At 43.0% G+C, this 20,055-nt stretch overlaps 1 protein-coding gene and 1 pseudogene across 1 annotated transcript in view; one reads left to right on the plus strand and one right to left on the minus strand.

Annotated features, from left to right (window-relative positions):
• Positions 1-20,055, plus strand: part of LOC136140962 (zinc finger protein 850-like) — a 397,037-nt pseudogene that overhangs the window by 151,464 nt on the left and 225,518 nt on the right.
• Positions 8,537-20,055, minus strand: part of LOC136140808 (zinc finger protein 350-like) — a 30,100-nt gene continuing 18,581 nt past the window's right edge. The window contains exons 5-6 of the mRNA XM_065898972.1: positions 14,849-15,690; positions 8,537-8,730 (exon numbers count right to left, since the gene is read on the minus strand). Of these exons, the coding sequence (XP_065755044.1) occupies positions 8,537-8,730; positions 14,849-15,690 (1,036 nt within the window). The remainder of the gene's footprint in view (positions 8,731-14,848; positions 15,691-20,055) is intronic.

Genomic DNA, 20,055 nt, shown 5'->3' on the forward strand with positions numbered 1-20,055 from the left:
TTTTTTTTTTTTTTTTGCGGTCCGCCAGCCTCTCACTGTTGTGGCCTCTCCCGTTGTGGAGCACAGGCTCCGGACACACAGGCTTAGTGGCCATGGCTCACGGGCCCAGCCACTCTGTGGCATGTGGGGTCTTCCCGGACCGGGGCACAAACCCGTGTCCCCTGTATGGGCAGGCGGACTCTCAACCACTGCGCCACCAGGGAAGCCCTGATAGCACTTATTAAATAGCAGGCAATGTTCTAAGATATGTCCTACATATCTATATACATATATACATAGATCAGTGGTTCTCAACTGGCCAACAATTATTTTACAACAGCAGACATATGACATTTTAGGTTATCACAACTTGGGGGTGGGAGGGTACTACTGACATCCAACGGGTACTGACCAGGGAAACTGCTAAATATTCTATAATCCTGTGGTATCCCCTCAACAAAGAATTTGTTGTTCCGCCAAAAAAGTCAATAGTGCTGAGGTTGAAAAACTCTGATATATATTAACCTATTTAATCTTCAGAATAATCCTTTTATGTAAATTCTATTACAATTCCCATTTTTCAGATGAAGAAAGGATTGCAGAGAGGTTAAATAAACAGAATAAGATCAAGCAGGTAATTATAGACCAAGGCAAGATATGAATGAGTGAATCTGACCACAGAATTTGTGCTCTTAAACTAAACACTAGGGGCTTCACGTGGTGGCGCAGTCATTAAGAATCCGCCTGCCAGTGCAGGGGACACGGGTTCAAGCCCTGGTCCGGGAAGATCCCACATTGCCATGAAGCAGTTAAGCCCATGCACCACAACTACTGAGCCTGTGCTCTAGAGCCCACAAGTCACAACTACTGAGCCCACGTGCCACAACTAGTGAAGTCCATGCGCCTAGAGCCCGTGCTCCACAATGAGAAGCCACCGCGATGAGAAGCACACGAACCACAACGAAGAGTAGCCCCCGCTCGCCACAACCAGAGAAAAGCCCACGTGCAGCAATGAAGACCCAACACAGCCAGAAACAATAAATAAATAAAATAAAATAACAAAATAAAATTAATTAAAAAAAACTAAACACTAGGCTCTACAACCTTCAAAAACTTATATAGCTTTTATATTTCAGATTTGTAAGATTTAAAAACGGATACAATATTAAATAATAGCAAGAATGTGGGAAAAATAGAGACTTTCCTAAACTCTGAGAGGAAGTGCTGAAGACTTTAAAAAAGGGCAATTTTGTAGCAACCATGAAAAATTTAAGTCCAGTTACCATTTGACTCATAGATTTCCCTTTTAGGAATCTAACCTAAAAAAAATTTCACACATATTCAGAGTGTGTATTGTGAAGAAATTTTATGGCTAAAATGTACTTTTAGGGACTTCCCTGGCAATCCAGTGGTTAAGACTCCATGCTTCCACTGCAGGGAATGAAGATCCCACATGCTGCATGGCGGGCCAAAAAAAAAAAAAAGTACCTTTATATAAACAGAGTACATAAATTAAGGCATATACATGCTAGAAAATATCATGCAAACCTAAATGCAATGAAATAGATATATAAATACTTGAATGGAACGTTCTCCAGGACAGGTTGCTATAGGAATAAAGCAAGTAATGTGTTTATTATGATCTCAGTAATGCAAAAATATTTTCACAAAAAATATGTGTATATGCACCTAAGTGTACATAATGTATGTATATCTACGTGCATATAAGTGTTAATAAAAACAGAATTATTTCTCTCCTAAGTGATGAGTTAGAGAAGGGTTTGACAGGGCCACTTTCTTTTTTTGCTCTATTTATTTCCATATTGTTTCTGTATATTTCACAAACAAATGATTTGTATATGACTCATTTGATAACAACAAAAGATGATAAAAGTGGAAGGTAGCAGGTTGGATGGTGGCCTCCTAAAAGATATGTCTACTTCCTAATCCCCAACCTGTAAATTTTACCTTGTCTGGATACAGGGTCTTTGCAGATATAGTAATTAAGGATCTTAAAATGAGAAGACAGTCCCAGATAGTCTGGGTGGGCCCTAAACCCAATGACAAGTGTTTTTATAAGAGACAGACAGAAGGAGACAGACAAACAGAAGAGGGGGAGGTAACGTGAAGACAGAGACAGAGATTGGAACGATAAGACTACAAGCCACAGAATGCAGACAGCCACCAAAAGCTGGACGAGGCAAGGGACAGGAGGTCTGGAGGGAGCACAGCCTCACTGACAACCTGATTTCAGACTTCTGGGCTCCAGAACTGTGAGGACATACACTTCTGTCGTTCTAGCCTCCTACTTTGTGGTAATGTATTATGGCACCCACAGGAAACTAATACAAGGAGGTAGATAAAAACTGACAATGAATAATTCGGGAAGAATACTACATTTCTAAGGCTGGGATGCAGTGACAAAGACAACTTCATGGATCCCTACATCCCAAGTCTTTAGCAGAGAATGTGATTTTAAACTCTGCTGGTAGGTCTGTACCCGGAATCCAATTCAGCAAAAATGGCTTGAGAGACCACTTAAACCATCCATTTGTCTAGATAAATCTAGATTTTTATATCTGAAGAAAGCCAGAATACCAGAAGGGTATTGAAGGAACCCTATAAGAAACAACCACAGGTGTACAACTGTGTAAAAATTCACTTTACTATATGTATGTTATGCCCCCATAAGAAAGTGTAAAAACACACACACACATGAAACAGAGAAATGGGAACCTCTTCTTGCATATACCAGAAGGCTGCCGTTGAGGCCACTGTGCCCTGCAGGAAAAGTCATCAAGAAATTTATTAAAACTTCAGTACCAGGAAATACTTACTTTTCTGAGGAAATGATCTACTTTCTCTGTACAAAAACACGAATCATGTAATGTTTTGTGTTTCCCTTGCTGGCACTGGCTACCAAAATTATTGGAGATAATCTGGTAGCTCAACATAAATAACCCCTCAGGTCTTACAGTTTTTTATTAATATTCTGACTTCAAAATTCTGAGCAGAATCTCTGACCTGCATTCCCACCATTCCTAGTTTACCGTGACATCAACATTATGGTTGTTATTTATTTGTCTTCAGATTCAGGCTCTTATCAATGTGTCATTTTCCAATTAATCAAGTCAATTTTTATAAGCCTCTACAAATACAACAGAAAAGGAGGGAATAAATAAATATGTAAAACTCACCTGGACCTTGGTCATTTTCTTCTGTTCTTAGAAAATGACTGGAACTGGGATTCTTCTTTTTTTACTTTTCTAGATTGTCACTCAAATTCTGGTCATAGTTCTCACATCTCAAATTAATGGCATCCCCAGAAGTGATGCTTTCCTGGGTCTGGAACTTCCTTCTCCTTACTTCACTTGATTCTAAGGACTCAAAAGAAAATTCGCTTTAATTTGTGCATTCCCCTCAGTCATACACCCTGTCGGTTGGGATTTGATGTTAGAGGACGCCTATATTAGTTTTTTTTTAATAAATTTATTTATTTATTGCGGTGGCATCCTGCAGTAAAGGTGCTGCATTAGGCGGAATCACGGCCCTCACAAAGATATCTACGTTCTAATCCCTGGAAGCTGTGAATATGTTACATCACAAGGCAAAGGGGAATTGAGGCTGCTAATGAAATTACAGTTGCTAATCAGATGACCTAAAAATAGATTTCCTGGATTATTCAGGTAGGCCCAATGTAATCACAAGGATCCTTATACATGGAAGAAAGCAGAAGAGACCAGAGAGAGATGTGATGTGACAAGAACTCTACACACCATTGTTGGCTTTGGAGATGGGGGGGAAAGGGAAACAGGAGCCAAGGAGTGTGGGCAGCTCTAGAAGCTGGAAAACACAAACAGATTCTCCCCCTAGAGCCTCTAGAAAATAACACACTCCTGCTGAGACCTTGATTTTAGCCCCGTAAGATCCATGTTGAACTTCTAACCTATAGAACTGTAAGGTAATAGGCTTGTGTTGTTTAAGCCACTAATTTATGTTACTTTATCACAGAACTAACAGAAAACTAATATGGGGCTTCCCTGGTGGCGCAGTGGTTAAGAATCCGCCTGCCAACACAGGGGACATGGGTTCAAGCCCTGGTCTGGAAAGATCCCACATGCCGTGGAGCAACGAAGCCCATGCGCCACAACTACTGAGCCTGTGCTCTACAGCCCATGAGCTACAACTACTGAGCCCACATGACTAGAGCCTGTGCTTCGCAACAAGAAGAGCCACCGCAATGAGAAGCTCGCGCACTGCAACGAAGAGTAGCCCTCACTCACCGCAACTAGAGAAAGCCCTCACGCAGCAACAAAGACCCATCACAGCCAAAAATAAATAAATAAATATATATAATATAGGCATCCACTAACATCAAATCCCAATACTTAAGAGTTTTCTTTTGTTTAAAAAACCACAACATAGGGCTTCCCTGGTGGCGCAGTGATTGAGAGCCCGCCTGCCGATGCAGGGGACACGGGTTCGTGTCCCGGTCCGGGAAGATCCCACATGCCGCGGAGTGGCTAGGCCCGTGAGCCATGGCCCCTGAGCCTGTGCGTCCGGAGCCTGTGCTCTGCAACGGGAGAGGTCACAACAGTGAGAGGCCCACGTACCACAAAAAAAATAAAATAAAAAAATTTAAAAATAAAAATAAAACCCCACAACATCTAGACCTCAAGGCAGAGCAAACATTATGAAGAGTAATGATTTAAGCAAACCCTAAGCACTTTCTTATTTAATCCTCACCACCAATCTAGAAGTATCAAATCACTAGAACGAAGGAAGTCAAGGCTTAAAACCCAGAGATAAGTATCTTGTCCAGAGTCACATACTTTCTAAGAGGCAGGGCTAGAATTCAAGCCCAGGCCTTTTCTCTCCAAAGCTCATCACCTTAACCATTGTACCTTCTTAACCAGACAACCTCTAAAAGTTTAGTTCTCTGTAGAACTGCCTGCAAAGTTTACTACTTTTCAGACAGTTTCATATCACACCAGAAGGTAGCACATAACCACAATGCATAAACTGGACTTCTGAAACAGCTCTTAGAACACTCAATGCATACACACAGACAGCAACCTTCTTCCACAAACAGAGAAATGGAAAAGGAGCAAGTTCCAATACTCACTCCAAAGCAGCAAATCAGAGAGACAAGGAGTCAGAAAGGCTCACATTATAAGGTCATTGATTCAGTGGGATTACCGTGAGTTTTTGTTTCCATTCCTTCTGGCCACAAATTTTTCTAAGATAATTTCCCGGTAGCTTTTCTAAACCCCCAAACACACCGACACCGCCCTGCCCCTACTGCAACTGTTCTTTGACCTCTGAGTCTCCAGCCTAGAATCACTTTAGGCACCAGGACTAGAGATCTGCACAAGAGAAACGGTATAAAACTATAGGACTATCTAGGACTATAAAACTATAGCTATAAAACTTCATGGGGGAGGAGAACATGAATGCAACATCTTGGCCACATCCCAATTTCATGACTCCTTGTCCATGAGCCCTCATGTCCTTGCTGATGATTTCTTGGCATTGCACCCATTCACTTTATGGAATCACTTGTGTTCCCTAGAAGGGCCACCTGCTGTTCCAGAAATACACCTATGTGTAAATATAAAAAAAATAAAGCTTTACAGAGCAAAGTAGGCCATAGAAAGAAATTTTCATAAGTTTCACAAGTCAATATCAAAGAGGCTTATTCCTTGACCACAATGCAACATAACTAGAAATCAACAGTAAGGAGAAATTCAACACATTAATCAAAATAGAAACAAAATGTAAGGCCAACTGGCCCGAAGCAGGGGAACACAATCAGATTCACAGGTTGCATCTGACCGAAATTCTCCGGACCACCCAGTTCCAGAAAGTGCCCTGGAGACATTCTGGACCACCTAGTTCCAGGAACTGACCTGGGGACTTTGAACCCAGCCCAGCCTTCCCGTCTTTCGAGGGGCGGGACTAACGGTCCCCCAGGATACCCGTAAAGACCACCAAATAAGGAATACCCTGCGCCCTCCCAGATTCACCACACCCCTTTCCCTTCTTCCCCTATAAAATCTTGCCCAACCCTCGCCCAGGTGCGACTTCTCTGGCCCCTTTCTCTCGGACCAGTGAACCTCGCCCGGGAGCGCTACCTAATAAAGCTCACTTGAAGCTTTCCTCTGTTTCGTGGTGCCGTTTGTTAAGATCCGACCTTACACAAAACCCTGCACATCCAGGAAAAAAACCCAAGAAAATCCTTCAAACTAAAAAGGCAATATAAATGAACACCCTGAATTATTCAGTGGTAAATGGCAACAAATCCTATGGGTGGGTGAGAGAACCTGGATAAGCATAGAATCATAACATGTTGCAGAAAAGTATAGATATATGTCAAGCCTATTCAAATTAATGTATACGTACATTTAATGGGACTCTAGTAAACTCGTCACTGGTTCACCCACCTGATGTGACACTACTGCAGCCATTAAGAAAATCTGTAATCCTTTTATACTATGGAAGTGTTTATAATTAGAAATGAAGTGATAAAACCAAATTATATCTGTTATACAGGTCATTCCAAATGCAAAGGTAACAAAAAAATATTAAACATACACAATGGTTTGCACTGGAGATCAGCGTTTCGGGTAACAGAGATGTTTTCACTTGTGTAGCATGAACCTGAAAGGAAATATCCAAGAAAACTGTGGAGTAAAGTTGGAGGCAAGAATAATAAAACGTATCTTTTATAACACATCACTAGATCATATCTAACTACATTTTTGGTTGGGAAGACAATGACAAGAGTGTTTATGTGGCAAGACAAAAGAGTTGGGTTTTTTTTTTTTGCGGTACGCAGGCCTCGCACTGTTGTGGCCTCTCCCGTTGCGGAGCACAGGCTCTAGACGCGCAGGTTCAGCGGCCATGGCTCACGGGCCCAGCCGCTCCGCGGCATGTGGGATCTTCCCGGACCAGGACATGAACCTGCGTCCCCTGCATCGGCAGGCGTACTCTCAACCACCGCGCCACCAGGGAAGCCTGACAAGAGAATTTTTAATTAGCGCCTTGATGAAGGTATGGACTTGAAGGAGCGAACTGGATTTGGATCAGCTGAATGAATCTATCATCAAGTCTGTGCCCCGGAATCGCCATCTGAACCTCAACCTACCTACCCTCCAGGGACCCTGGGTCTCCAAAGCGCCAGCCTCATGCCCCTCCACATACACTAGCCTCCCCCACAAAACAACAACAACAAAAAATGACTCCAAGTTAAATCCGAAATCTGAACCAGAACCCCCCATTCATTAGCACCCGTCCCCCATCCCAGGCTTCTCCACGTCTGAGCCCCACAGTGAATCGCAGACCTGCATGAGACATCGAATTCACTGATCTACACCTACCACTCCAGGTCTTAATCACTGAGCTTCATGAGCAGAAGTTGCTACCAAACCAAACTTGGGTCGGCTCACCCGCTGAGCGGCAAAGCCAATTTACTGACACCGCGTTGGTGTGAAGGAAAGTCTAGCGTTTACTACAGGGCCCAGCAAGGAGACTCAACTGCCTGATGGCTTTCAGGGAAGGGTTTTTTTTTTTTGCGGTACGCGGGCCTCTCACTCTTGCGGCCTCTCCCTTTGCGGAGCACAGGCTCAGCAGCCATGGCTCACGGGCCCAGCCACACCGTGGCATGTGGGATCTTCCTAGACCGGGGCACGAACTCGTGTCCCCTACATCGGCAGGCGGACTCTCAACCACTGCGCCACCAGGGAAGCCCTCAGGGGAGGGTTGTTAAAGGCAACATCTATGGTGAGGGATGACTTTCTTCCGATTGGTTGTTGGTGAGGTAACAGAGTGTTTCAGGAACCTTAATCAACCTTCTGGTTCCACCCAGTCTGAGGCCTACATGCTTATGCTCAGCACGTAGTCACCACCCTCCACCCTGGAAGGTGTCTTAGTTTCTGCAGAACAACTTAAAGGTATGCATCAGATAGTTATGCACCTCCTTTGAGGAGGAACTAGGACTCTGTGAACTATTGTTTCTTGTCTGCTTTTTCCTGTTTCTATATTGCCTCACTTCCCTAATTAGTCTGATCTTTGGAACTCAGGGATACCCCAAGAGACCAAAGCCTTTTTCTACAAGCTAGAAATGGGGTGACACAGAAGAGCTTTTGTACCCAAGAGGTACTTCAGGGTCCTGCTCAGTTTCAATCTCCCCCTTTCTTTGATACTCCTCAATCCTGAGGGGAACAAGGGTGAGACAAAAAAAGAATAAAGTTTGGGATAGAGAGGTTAAATATAAAGTCAGCGGGGGAACTCAAATTTTAGGAGGGCTGGGTTTCAAAATACCCACATCGACAAAAACCCTCAGTCAGAGCCTCGGTCGTTTCTCTCTTCATACATTTAATAACACTGACCGCCAAAGGGCCTATTACTGAAGCGAAGCCTCCCCAGTGACTGAACCTAAAGACACCCCCAGGCCTTTCACTGGCCTCACAGGCCCCTCACTCCGGACCCACGTGCAGACCCCGACCCACCTGCTGCTGAGATTCTCAAGGTTCCCGCCAGCTGCCAAAAACTGAATTCACTTCCAAAATGATTCCCACTCCTCCGCTGTCGCGCCCAGGTCCCCTCGCTGGCTGTCGCTAGGGACGCCTCCGGCCCTGCCCGACCTCAGAGCCTTTTGGCGTGTTGGAATTCGGGCCCCACAACCAGCTCTATGACGTAACGTGGCCACGCCCATCTCAGCGATCGGGGAGGAAACGGTCATGATGGAGGCTACGGCTCAGAGAGGGAAGAATTGAAATCACTTTTGGACACCTCCTTCCCTTTCCCTCCTCGTTGTCGGTCAGAAGCACTAGGCTGAATAATTTTTGAGAGGCTGGGTCCTATCCAAGGCCGTGGCGGCGCGAGCTGGATTCTATTTTGTCTTTTGGGCAAAACGAGAGAGATGGCGGCGCCCGTGAGCCACGATGGAGGAGCACCAAGGGGGCGGCCATCTTACAGGAAGTGCAGTTCCGTTCGGCAGAGACCCGGGGAGCTAGTGTTAGGAGGAAACTTGGGACTGTCAACGAAGTTTGTAGGAGTTGAGACACGTTGTAAAGGCGGCGGTCAGGTCATGGACAAAACACGGAAACTTCGAGTGCTGGTGAAATTTGGGAAACAGTTAAAGCGGGGATGGGAATGAGTACGGCTGGTCTGAGACCTGTTGAAGGGGCGGGGCCGATGCTGAGAGCGGGGCTCTGTGAACACCGATGCCCATAGGGGCCTGGGAATGTGGCTGCCTCTGGTAGGGAAGGGTGAGGGATGAGGCTTCAAATGTATGCAAATGTTTCCTTAAAAAACGAAGGGCATTTCAGAGTAATTAAATGGTGAGCTGTGCTGTTATATTGTTTGGCATCATTCCCAAATAAAATAAACACACTTAAGAAATATTAGCCACTATTTTATGCAGGCAAAGGAGTAGTAGAGGGCTTCCCTGGTGGCGCAGTGGTTGCGAGTCCGCCTGCCGATGCAGGGGACATGGGTTCGTGCCCCGGTCCGGGAAGATCCCACATGCCACGGAGCGGCTGGGCCCGTGAGCCATGGCCGCTGCCCCTGAGCGTCTGGAGCCTGTGCTCCGCAACGGGAGAGGCCACAGCAGTGAGAGGCCCGCGTACTGCAAAAAAAAAAAAAAAAAAAGGAGTAGTAGAGGATATTATCTATATATTCTTTCTAGAGGGCAATTTATTAGACTTATCTATATAATTTAAATTTTTCATTCTCGTTGATGTAGAAATTCCAATGCTAAGAATCTTTGTTAAAAACTTTAACCACGGAAATTCTGGTAAATTTTTTAAAAACTAGGAATAACTTGAATATACAATCAGCAGGTGAATAGTTTGGTAAATTAAACACATTCCTTCAACAGAATGGTTTATAGCCATTAAAAAGCCAATTATAGAATTACCAGTATTTTTTAAGTGACTTCAAAAGGATGAACAGTATTTATAATATGATCCTCACATGGCAAACATTAATAAATATATGCATTTCAAATTTTTGAATGGATTAAGTAAAACTTACAATTTCGATTATATTTGGGGTTTGGGCTTGGAGATGGACTCTTCACTAAGTAACCACTAAACTCAAAAGATTTTATTAACACAGCATCAAAACATACTGCCTGCTCCAGTCTCACAGCTCCTCAAACTACACAACTCTAAAATGGAAGTCCTTCTCCCTTCCAGACTGAATTTTCCCTTATTCTGTTTCTCATCTAGCAGTCACTATTACACAATAAATTAAGAATAGAGATGTTACCTGGATTGTAGGTTACTGGAGGTTGCTGTGAAAAGGTCAGAGGACGAAGCCAAAACAAAACTTATATGTCGTTGTCACACTGGCCACCAATTCCTGTTATGCTGTCACGGAAATAACTTCTGAATCACTCCCTGTACTCGCCCTCATTGCTTTAGTCCATTTATCTGAATTACTACTGAATTTGCCACCGCACTGGTCCCTTCTAAGAAGGTGTCTCTCCAGCCACCTCCTTTTTTTCCGTACCACACCATGTTTATTACCATACCCTCCATGAAGCTCTGAATTAGTATACTGATTACAGACTAAAGCAAGATCTCAAGAGAATTCTTTTAAGACTGTATACAAGCAAACATCAAACGGATTCTCCATTATCATCTTCCATTACACCCTGCCTTCCACTTCCCAATGCCCTGTGGTCTCATATGCTACCAGGAATTTGCAAATACTTTCCCTCCATTGAAGTCTTTGGCACACAGGAAGCAATGAGAGAATATTATTTACTATGGCTGTTCTTTCATGAGTCATCTTAGATGTCACTTCTTCGGATAGCATTCTTGGACACCTTCCAGGTCAGTCTCAAAAACAATAATACAGTTATTAAATATAAAATTGCAGCTGTACCGTGATGCTAACGATAGGAAGTATAAAAAGGCATCCAATAGAGAAAACATGTCTATACAAGGGATGGCTGAAGATCATTTATCTTTCTAGACCATCATAATATGCTAATTTGACTGCCCTCCAAAATGTACTATGAGTTCCTCAGACAGAAACTCTGTAATATTTTTGTATCCACAGTGCTCAGAACAAAAAGTTGAACAGAAGTTTTCAATAACGGACTATTAAATGAATAACTGAATTTGGCTTGCAAGATACAGTATTCTCTTCGTCAAGGTTCTATGCTGCTCAGAGAAAATTAAATACAGCAAAGGTGCAAGAGAATGTATATATGTGCTGCTTTTTGAAAAGAAAAGGGACAAAAAGTAGTATCTACTTGCTTGTACTGCCAAACACACACACACACACACACACACTGGAGGGAGACACAATAAAACTTACCTGTGGGAGCCAGAAGGTCAAGGGAAAACAAACTGAGAACAGGGTAAAAGTGAGACTCATAAATGCACCTTTTTATATAGTTTTAAGTTTTGAACCACATGACTCTGTGACCTATTCAAACAATTTCAATCCAATCTTGATGGGGAATACACATCTAAATCCAGGAAAAATAAAACTGCAAGTCTATAAAGGGCTTATAAGGAGAGGAACATAGTTCTATGGAGGGCCAGAAATTGGGGAACCTGGCCAAGTGAGGGAAAGCTTCACTGAAGAAGTGATTGTTGAAGATGATGAAGAATGAAAGAGGGACCCAGAAGATAAGAGGAAAGAAAGGAAAGTCCTCCCTCACTAGGACTAATGATAATACTGTTACTCATCGCATTTGGCAGGCACTATTTTAACTACATCTACTTCTCACAATAAACCTACCCAGGCAGATATTAAAGATAAACTGAGGTGAGTTGAGTAACTTGCTCAGAGGAACACAGCTCACGGCTGGCACGGCAGGATTCAAATCAGGCAGTATGGGACTTCCCTGGTGGTGCAGTGGTTAAGAATCCGCCTGCCAATGCAGGGAACACAGGTTCAAGTCCTGGGCCGGGAATATCCCACATGCCACGGAGCAATGAAGCCTGTGCACCACAACTACTGAGCCTGCGCTCTAGAGCCTGGAGCCACAACTACTGAGCCCGCATGCCTGAAGCCTGTGCCCTGCAACAAGAGAAGCCACTGCAATGAGAAGCTCACACACCGCAACGAAGAGTAGCCCCGATCTCCGCAACTAGAGAAAGCCCGGGCACAGCAACAAAGACCCAGTGCAGTCAAAAATAAATAAATTTATTAAAAAAAAATCAGGCAGTATGACTTCATTGCCCACTCCTAACCACTGTTTGAGGTGAAGGATGATCTTTATTGAAATCATAAGGATCCTGGGTGTGGAAGCAGGCTTAGGCATGTACTGGGCCTCCTTTACCTGGGGATGCCAAGTTCTGAAAGGTAAGCTCAGCACGTGGCCCTCAGAGCTCAGGGCAGCCCAGCCAGCCCGTCCCAGGCCCCAACTGATCAGTTCCAGGAGTGAGCCCGCCTGACCATGCCTTGGCTGGAAGTGGAGAGTCACAGGACAGGAAGTGGAGGGGAGCTGAGGGTCAGGTTGCTGGAGCCCTCGTGACTGATTCTTTGCTGGAGACTCTCTGTCCTGAATCCATCCCATTATAATGTGAGGGTGGTGATGGGGACCGTAGCCCAGGATTTAGGACAAATATGTTCAAAATTAGGTGTGCATCAGGCCCTTGTTAAAAATGCAGAGTCCGGGACTCCAGCCCCAGAGGTTCTGGGTGTGACTCAGGAATTGCATTAATGGTTGAATTCTGAGTGGGCCACAGCACGGCAAATTTCCATGTCTTTTATGAGTAGGACTGTTTGTAATTGGGATCTTATATCCTCATGGGATCATGGGAGAGAACTCTGGATAAAGGAGAAAGCAAAGACCCCACTTTGAGGACAGCCGGAAGGAATGAGGGAGATAGAAGACACCTGTCTCAATTCAGCAGGTCACAGAGGAGCCAGGATCTTTAAATGGCAACTCTTCACAGGTGTTAGACCTGTGGACAAATCTCAGGATTCATTTCCAAGACATTCCAAGAAGATCTCACCTCCTCCCACTCCCTATACACTCCACCATTCTTAAAGACTAAGGCTCTCATTTTGCATTTGTTCTATTTATTCTAGGAATCATTTTCCTTTTCTGCTTTGTCCCTTTATAATCAGTTAAGTCTCTCTAACCTCAAACAGTTTGGGGTGTCAATTTTGGTCTTTAGAACTGTCTTTCCCTTGAGTGACAGAATACATTTTGATTAGCCCATTAGTTTATTCATTCACTTTCCAAATCTAGAGCTGATAAGAATTATTCTTCCCCCCTCTGTGCTGGGAAACCGAAAATCATGGAAACCAGCACTCTCCAATATAACTTTCTGGTACAATGGAAGTGACGGTAGAGCATCTTCCTATTGTCTCACCACTTTGCTGTCTGTGCTGTTCAATTCTATTGCCACGAGTCACATGACTGTTGAGCACTTGAAATGTGACTAGGGTAACTGAAGAACTGATTTTTCATCTTATTGGTTTTCAATTTTTTTAAACATTAAAATTTAAAGAAAGCCACTAAAATTAAGGAATTTGTAATTTCCTCATGGAGATAACAAATAGGCATTAAAAAAAAAAATAACTTATTTGGGGAATTCCCTGGTGATCCAGTGGTTAGGACTCCGCACTTCCACAGCTTAGGGCCCTGGTTTAATCCCTGTTCAGGGAACTAAGATCCCACAAGCCGTGTGATGTGGCCAAATAAATACATAAATAAAAATAAAAAATAACTTACTTGAAACAACGAGGTCCTACTGTATAGCACAGGGGACTATACTCATTATTCTGTGATAAACCATAATGAAAAAAATATGAAAAAAAAATATATACATACATATAACTGAGTCACTTTGCTGTACAGCAGAAATTAACATTGTACATCAACTATACTTCAATAAAAAAATTTTAAAAAAACTTATTTGTGTTCTATGGTGCTTAAATACCATTATTAACTCCTTCCCCAACCCCCAAATGATATGCTCCTTCAACAACAAATTGTCATATTCCCTTGAGCCAATTACTCCAGGTCCATTTCACTTACTATGGATACTTACATCCTCTCACTAAATTAGCTTGAGTGTAGAGATGCCACTTAAAGATAATCCGACTACCTCAATGGTCTCTCTAGGGGACCATGAGCTTTCTCTATTCTGATCACCACAATATCCTCAGCTTTTGGAACAGAACCATATACCAAGGACGTATTTGACAAATACTCTGTGAAAGACCAAACTGACTCAGTCTAAGGTAAGGCTGTTGTTTCATTAGTCCCTCTGCATAATATAAACTTCTGAAAGTTTAAGGAAGACATCCCAGTTTCAGATTCATTGTTCACCTTGGCCTGGGGAAACTGAATTGATATATACACGCCCCATATCCCACGAATCCAATATTAGCCCTCCTGTGATTTTTCCCTCCATAGCAACCTTCCAGAAACAAATTATATGTTTAAAAAATTCACCTCCTTATTTCCTCCACTTAGTTGAACACAGGCTTCCTTCATTTATTTAACTGACACAACAGAGCAACTGACGTTTGTGTGTTCGGGTTAACATCAGATTATGCCTCTGTATCAAGGCATATACGTAATTGGATGAGTAGGTCACGTGCTCCCAGTCTCAGCATTTATACAGTTTCTCTCAGTGTATACTTTTCAGCCACCATATGAACAAGAAATTTTCACTCAACCCTTTTCCTGAGAGAATGTCTTAATTTTTTCTCTACTGGTTTTCTGTGACATAAAATAAAATATAATTGACCACTGAAGGCACAACCACATTCACTGCATTCATAAGGGTTCTCTCCTGTGCCAACCCTCTGCTTTCTCCTGCGGGTGCACATCTGGCCACAGGCTGTCCCACTATGACTACATTCCTGTTTGCTAGGAGCCCACTGATGTTGACTGATGTCTGAGGGACCACAGAAGGTACTTGCATTGTCACTGTATTCAGGTTTTTCTCTTGGAGGACAACACTGCTCTGTGAGGACCTGTGACCCTCTGAGGGAGGATTTTCCACCTTGACTGAGTGAGTTTTCTGATGTTTATTGAGGACTGACTTCCCTCTGAATGATTTCCCACATTCACTACATCTATAGGGTTTCTCCCCTGTATGGATTCTCTGATGGATAACGAGCTGTGGCTTCTCGATAAAGCCTTTCCCACAATCGCTGCATTCAAAGGGTTTCTCCCCTGTGTGAGTCCTTTGGTGTTTAATGAGACCTGTCTTCTGGGAAAGGGTTTTTCCACATTCCCCGCACACAAAGGGAGTCGTTCCTGTGTGAAATCTCTGGTGTGCTGTGAGGCACGTCTTTTGGCTGAAGCCTTTTCCACATTCATTGCATATATAAGGTTTCTCGCCTGTGTGAATCCGTTGATGCACCATAAGATTTCCCTTCTGGATGAAGCCCTTTCCGCATTCACTGCATATAAATGGTTTCTCCCCGGTATGGGTTTTCTGATGGACACTGAGCCCTGATTTCTTGAGGAAGGCTTTGCCACATTCAGCGCATTCATAAGGTTTCTCTCCTGTATGCGTTCTCTGATGTTCAGTGAGCTTGAACTTTCTGAAGAAGGCTTTCCCACATAGATTACATCGATGGGGCTTCTCTCCTGTATGAAGATTCTGGTGATCAGTGAGCCAAGACTTTTTGATGAAAGCTTTCCCACATTCACCACATACATGAGATTTCTTTATTTTTTGAGTCTTCTGATGCTTGATGAATTGGGACTTAGTGCTGATGAGTTTTTGGCTTTTGGGGAATTTAATTTCAGTATGAAACTGTTCATTGTCAGCATGGAGACAGGATCTGACTTCTCCAGTAAACTCAGCAGGGCTCTTTATTTCATAGCTCCTGCTCTTGGAAAGTAAAGTTAAATTTGATTTCATACTTCTTCCATGTAAGTCAAACATACCATGATTTTGCCTGAACAGAAAATGAGCTCTGCTCCGATGAACAGAATATTCCAGTGGGTTCTGTTCATGCCATTGTTCTAGTCTCTTCTCCATGCTCTCATTTTGTAAGTGCTCCAGCAGGTGATCATCAACTTTCCAGACTTCTAGGAAAGAGAAGAAGAATGAATTCCTCCATCTTTCAGATTTGGAATAAAGGCATTTTTAAAAATACTTTGATGTGAGGTGTCTTTTTAGTGATGACCCTATGGTATGAATGTTAATAAAACTCCATGTTTAATGTTCTTTATACATTGGAAAAAAACGGTCATAATGAATAAATACAGATTTGGTTACTTTCTAAATACTGTAAAATACGAGCAATTTCCTGTGAGCAGGAGACCACAGGTTGCAGGGCCACCTCATCCAAACTGGGGAGGGATGGACTCATTCATTCCACAGATTCTTACTGATCACCTCTGTGTACCAGGAATGGTGCTAGTGTTGGAGATTCGCAAACATACTCCTTGTGTTCAAGGAGCCTATACTGTAGGTGGGTAAAACCACTTTACAGGGCAGAGATAGACACAAGGAAAACAGCTGCAGGTTGGAAAACCTGGCGGGAAGGAAAAATGGAGAGGAAGAGAGGTGGAGGAAACCAGGGCTCATTCTGGAGGAAGACAGGCCTCCCCAAGGATCCATTGTTCTGGTCTGCATGAGGGGAATGAAGAATATGACACAGCAGAAAAAGAAAAAACTAGAAGACAAAAAGAAAAAAAAAAAAAAGAAAAGAAAGTGATGCAGTAGAGAACTCCAATCACATTTAACTTACAAGGCGCACCTCAGAGAGATCCATTATGCAACTTAATTCCATCATGGCACTTTTCACCCCCTAGACATATTATTTATTTTAAATTTCTATTAAATTGATGTCTCGTCCTCTTAGAATGAAAGCTCTTGGTCTATTTGTTTTTTCAACTGCCGTTACCTTCCAGCTTACACTAGACTATCAAAAAAATAATTCATAGAGGAATGAATCAAGGAAGCAATCACGTGTATGGAACAGATTGGGAGGTTTAGGAAAGAAGATGGAAATCTCCGTGTGAACAAGATGATATGTCATGGTGATCACTAAAAGAAGAATTTTTGTGTCATGTGACAGGTAACATGGTTATCTAGGACTTTTTTTTTTGGCTGTGCCACATGGCACATGGGATCTTAGCTCCCCGAACAGGGATTGAACCCACGCGCCCTGCAGTAGAAGCGTGGAGTCTTAACCAGTGGGCTGCCAGGGAAGTCCCTACCTGGGACTTAATGTTTTCAGAAGATGAGGGGAAAGAAATGAAAGCTTTCAGGAAGTGAATACAATGGTAAGGTCTACAGTGAACGAGAAGAAAGTTCAAAATCAGAAAATACACAAAGGAATTAATTCGAAGTAGCCAAGAGTTATGGTCTGGTTGAGGCTGGAACTGAGAATGTAGGATGTTAAAATAACTTTCCTAGTTAAAAATTCATCATGAACAGCAGACCCCTTAACAGAAAAGAGCTCTGCAGGTGGGGGCCATTTGAGGTAATGCCTGAATGGCCAGGATGCACAGGAGTAAGGCAAAACCTAAACTTCTAGGGTTTCCTGGGAGGGAAGATGATCTTAGGTCCTTGCAGTTACTGGGAACTCAGGAGAGCTGCCATCAAGATAAGTTATATAGAAGCCAAGTCTGTGGTGGAGCACACTGGGGAGAGATCAATTTGGGAGTCTTCTCCAGTGACCCTAAGGAGCTTAGCTTATTACGATGAAGAAAACTTTGAAGGTTAAAAGATCATCGGAGAAAATGGAAAACAAAACCTTCGGAGAACCTCAGAGCGGGAATAAGGCACAGTGAAGACCCGTCTACTTTGGGGCCCGGCATCCAAGATGGGGTGGATGTGACAAAGGAAATCAACATTACTCGTGGAGCAGAAAGGCGCAGTAGTCAGAAGACAGTGAGGAATTCAAAGTTTTCTCTTTGGAGAGAGGCCTTGGAAGGTGGAATTTCATAGAAAACGAGGTAGAAGTGTACGAAGAAGAAGGAAAAGATATGAGAATACAGGGAAAAGAAAACTATGTAAACAAAAATCAAGATGGGGGTAAAATAAAGAAGAAACAGATCCCAGAAAAGATAAGAGTCTTCCCTAAGAAGGGATATATTTTTCTCTAAACTCCTACAAAGAAAAAGAGGTCTGACATCGGGAGAGAGATGCATGGAGGCACTGCTTACCCAGCGTCCAACCCCCTCACAGCTGTGACTCTTTTCTGATCAACTACAGTGTGATTTCCACGCCTGTCACCTTGCTGGTCTCTCACTCACCTGAATGGGTTCGACAGCGGATTTCATCTTCCATCGTCCATGGTTCTCCTTGATCCAACTTGGAGAGTATGTCTGGTTTGCTGGCTTGAAAACCTATTCGTGGGAAATGACAGCAGATTTAGACCCACTGAACTGGGCTTGGGATCTGTGAAGACAGCAGAGTGTTACATTTGAGGACAAAACAATGTTACAACCTACAAGGTAAAGGCTTTTCTCTCAGAAGGGAGAATATACCCACGTATCTGGGTAAGGGGCTAAGAATCTATTGCTTCAGAGCATCACAGACACTCCAGAGCTTTCAGAAGCTGAGAAAGGAAAGGCCACTGATTGGGGACCCTCTAAGGGACCCAGGGGAGCCGTCCTCACCTACAGATAGCAGGTTGCTATAGTTCTCCAGCATCACGTCCCGGTACAGGTCCTTCTGAGGAGGGGCCAGGAACTGCCACTCCTCCCACGTGAAGTCCACGGCCACATCGTCAAATGTCAGGGTTTCCTGGAATAACAGTGGTGTTTAATGAAGTGATGTCCTTTTGATGATATGGAAGAAATGTTAAAGTTTTTCTGCTCATTTCCACTTTATAGGCTGCATCGAGATATCTAGCAGGGTTTTTATTTTAATAAACTATTGAAGAAGCAAATGTCTAATAAAATATTCTCTAATTGTGTAGTCAGCCACCGACCCATTTATCCAATTAAGTTTCTATAATGTGTAGAAGTTAAATCTTCTTGTTAAGCTAGAAACGTCACATTCCCATATATATATATATGAAAAGAAAGGGAAAAGAAAACTCTGCAAATAAAAACTAGATGGGGGTAAAATAAAGAAGAAACAGATGCCAGAAAAGAGTCTTCCCTAAGAAAGGATATATTTTTCTCTAAACTCCTACAAAGAAAAAGAGGTCTGACATATATATATATATGAACGACAGACTAAAGATACACATATTTATACTCTACAGAATAATGGAAGTGATTTTTTATAGGCCTCTACAAATCCATCAGGGAACAAAGGAAAGAATAAAACCAAACAAAAGTCACCTGGGCCTTGATCATTTTCTTCTGTTTTCTGAAAACAGCTGGCAACAGGGAGGTTCTGTCGCTGTGTCTTCTGGATCTGCTCTAAATTCTGTTCTGTCTTCAATCAAGTGTGTCCCAAGAAATGCTGATACCAAGTTGTGTAACTTCTTCCTCCTTCTACTGATTCTTTTGCTCCTGGAGAGTCAGGACCTGTGGGTTGAGGAGAAAATTCAAACTGAGGGTACATTTCTTCTGGGCTCAGGTGCTAACGCTGCTCCTGGGCGCTCACCTTAGCCCAATGCCCACAGCATTGCCGAGTGTCCCCAGAAGATTGTTGCCCCAGAAGACTTTATTCCTCTGGCCAAAAAGCCTAAGCTTCTGACTGTGGTGGGGGTATTCCTTTATTCCATGAAGCTGAAGTGCCGTGACTGTCAAAGGAGATGAGGGAAACAAGATCCATCCCAGCAGCAGCCCTCAGGAGCAGGAGAATCTCAGGCAGCTCAATTATACACAACAGACCGTATGGGAGGAGAGGCACTGGGCACTGCTTTCCTTTAAACCGTGTGCGCTCAGGAACCTCCTCAAGCGTTTTTATACACCCTGTGAGTACACACACTTCAGTTTGAAAACCAATGTACTGGGCAAACCAGAAACAATGTCTTGTAAGCAATAATGGTAATATCTTAGGAGGTTTTAAATACATAAAAAACTAAAATACAAAATAACAGTACATAAATTAGAAGGCGGTAAATGAAGTTGAGGTGCTCTAAGACTACTGTATTGTCAGAGGAAAGTGCAGAAGTACTAATTAACGTAAGAATTTGACAAAGAATAATTACATGTGATGT

The sequence above is a fragment of the Phocoena phocoena genome, chromosome 20, assembly GCF_963924675.1.
Source record: "Phocoena phocoena chromosome 20, mPhoPho1.1, whole genome shotgun sequence".
Taxonomy (NCBI): Eukaryota; Metazoa; Chordata; class Mammalia; order Artiodactyla; family Phocoenidae; genus Phocoena; species Phocoena phocoena.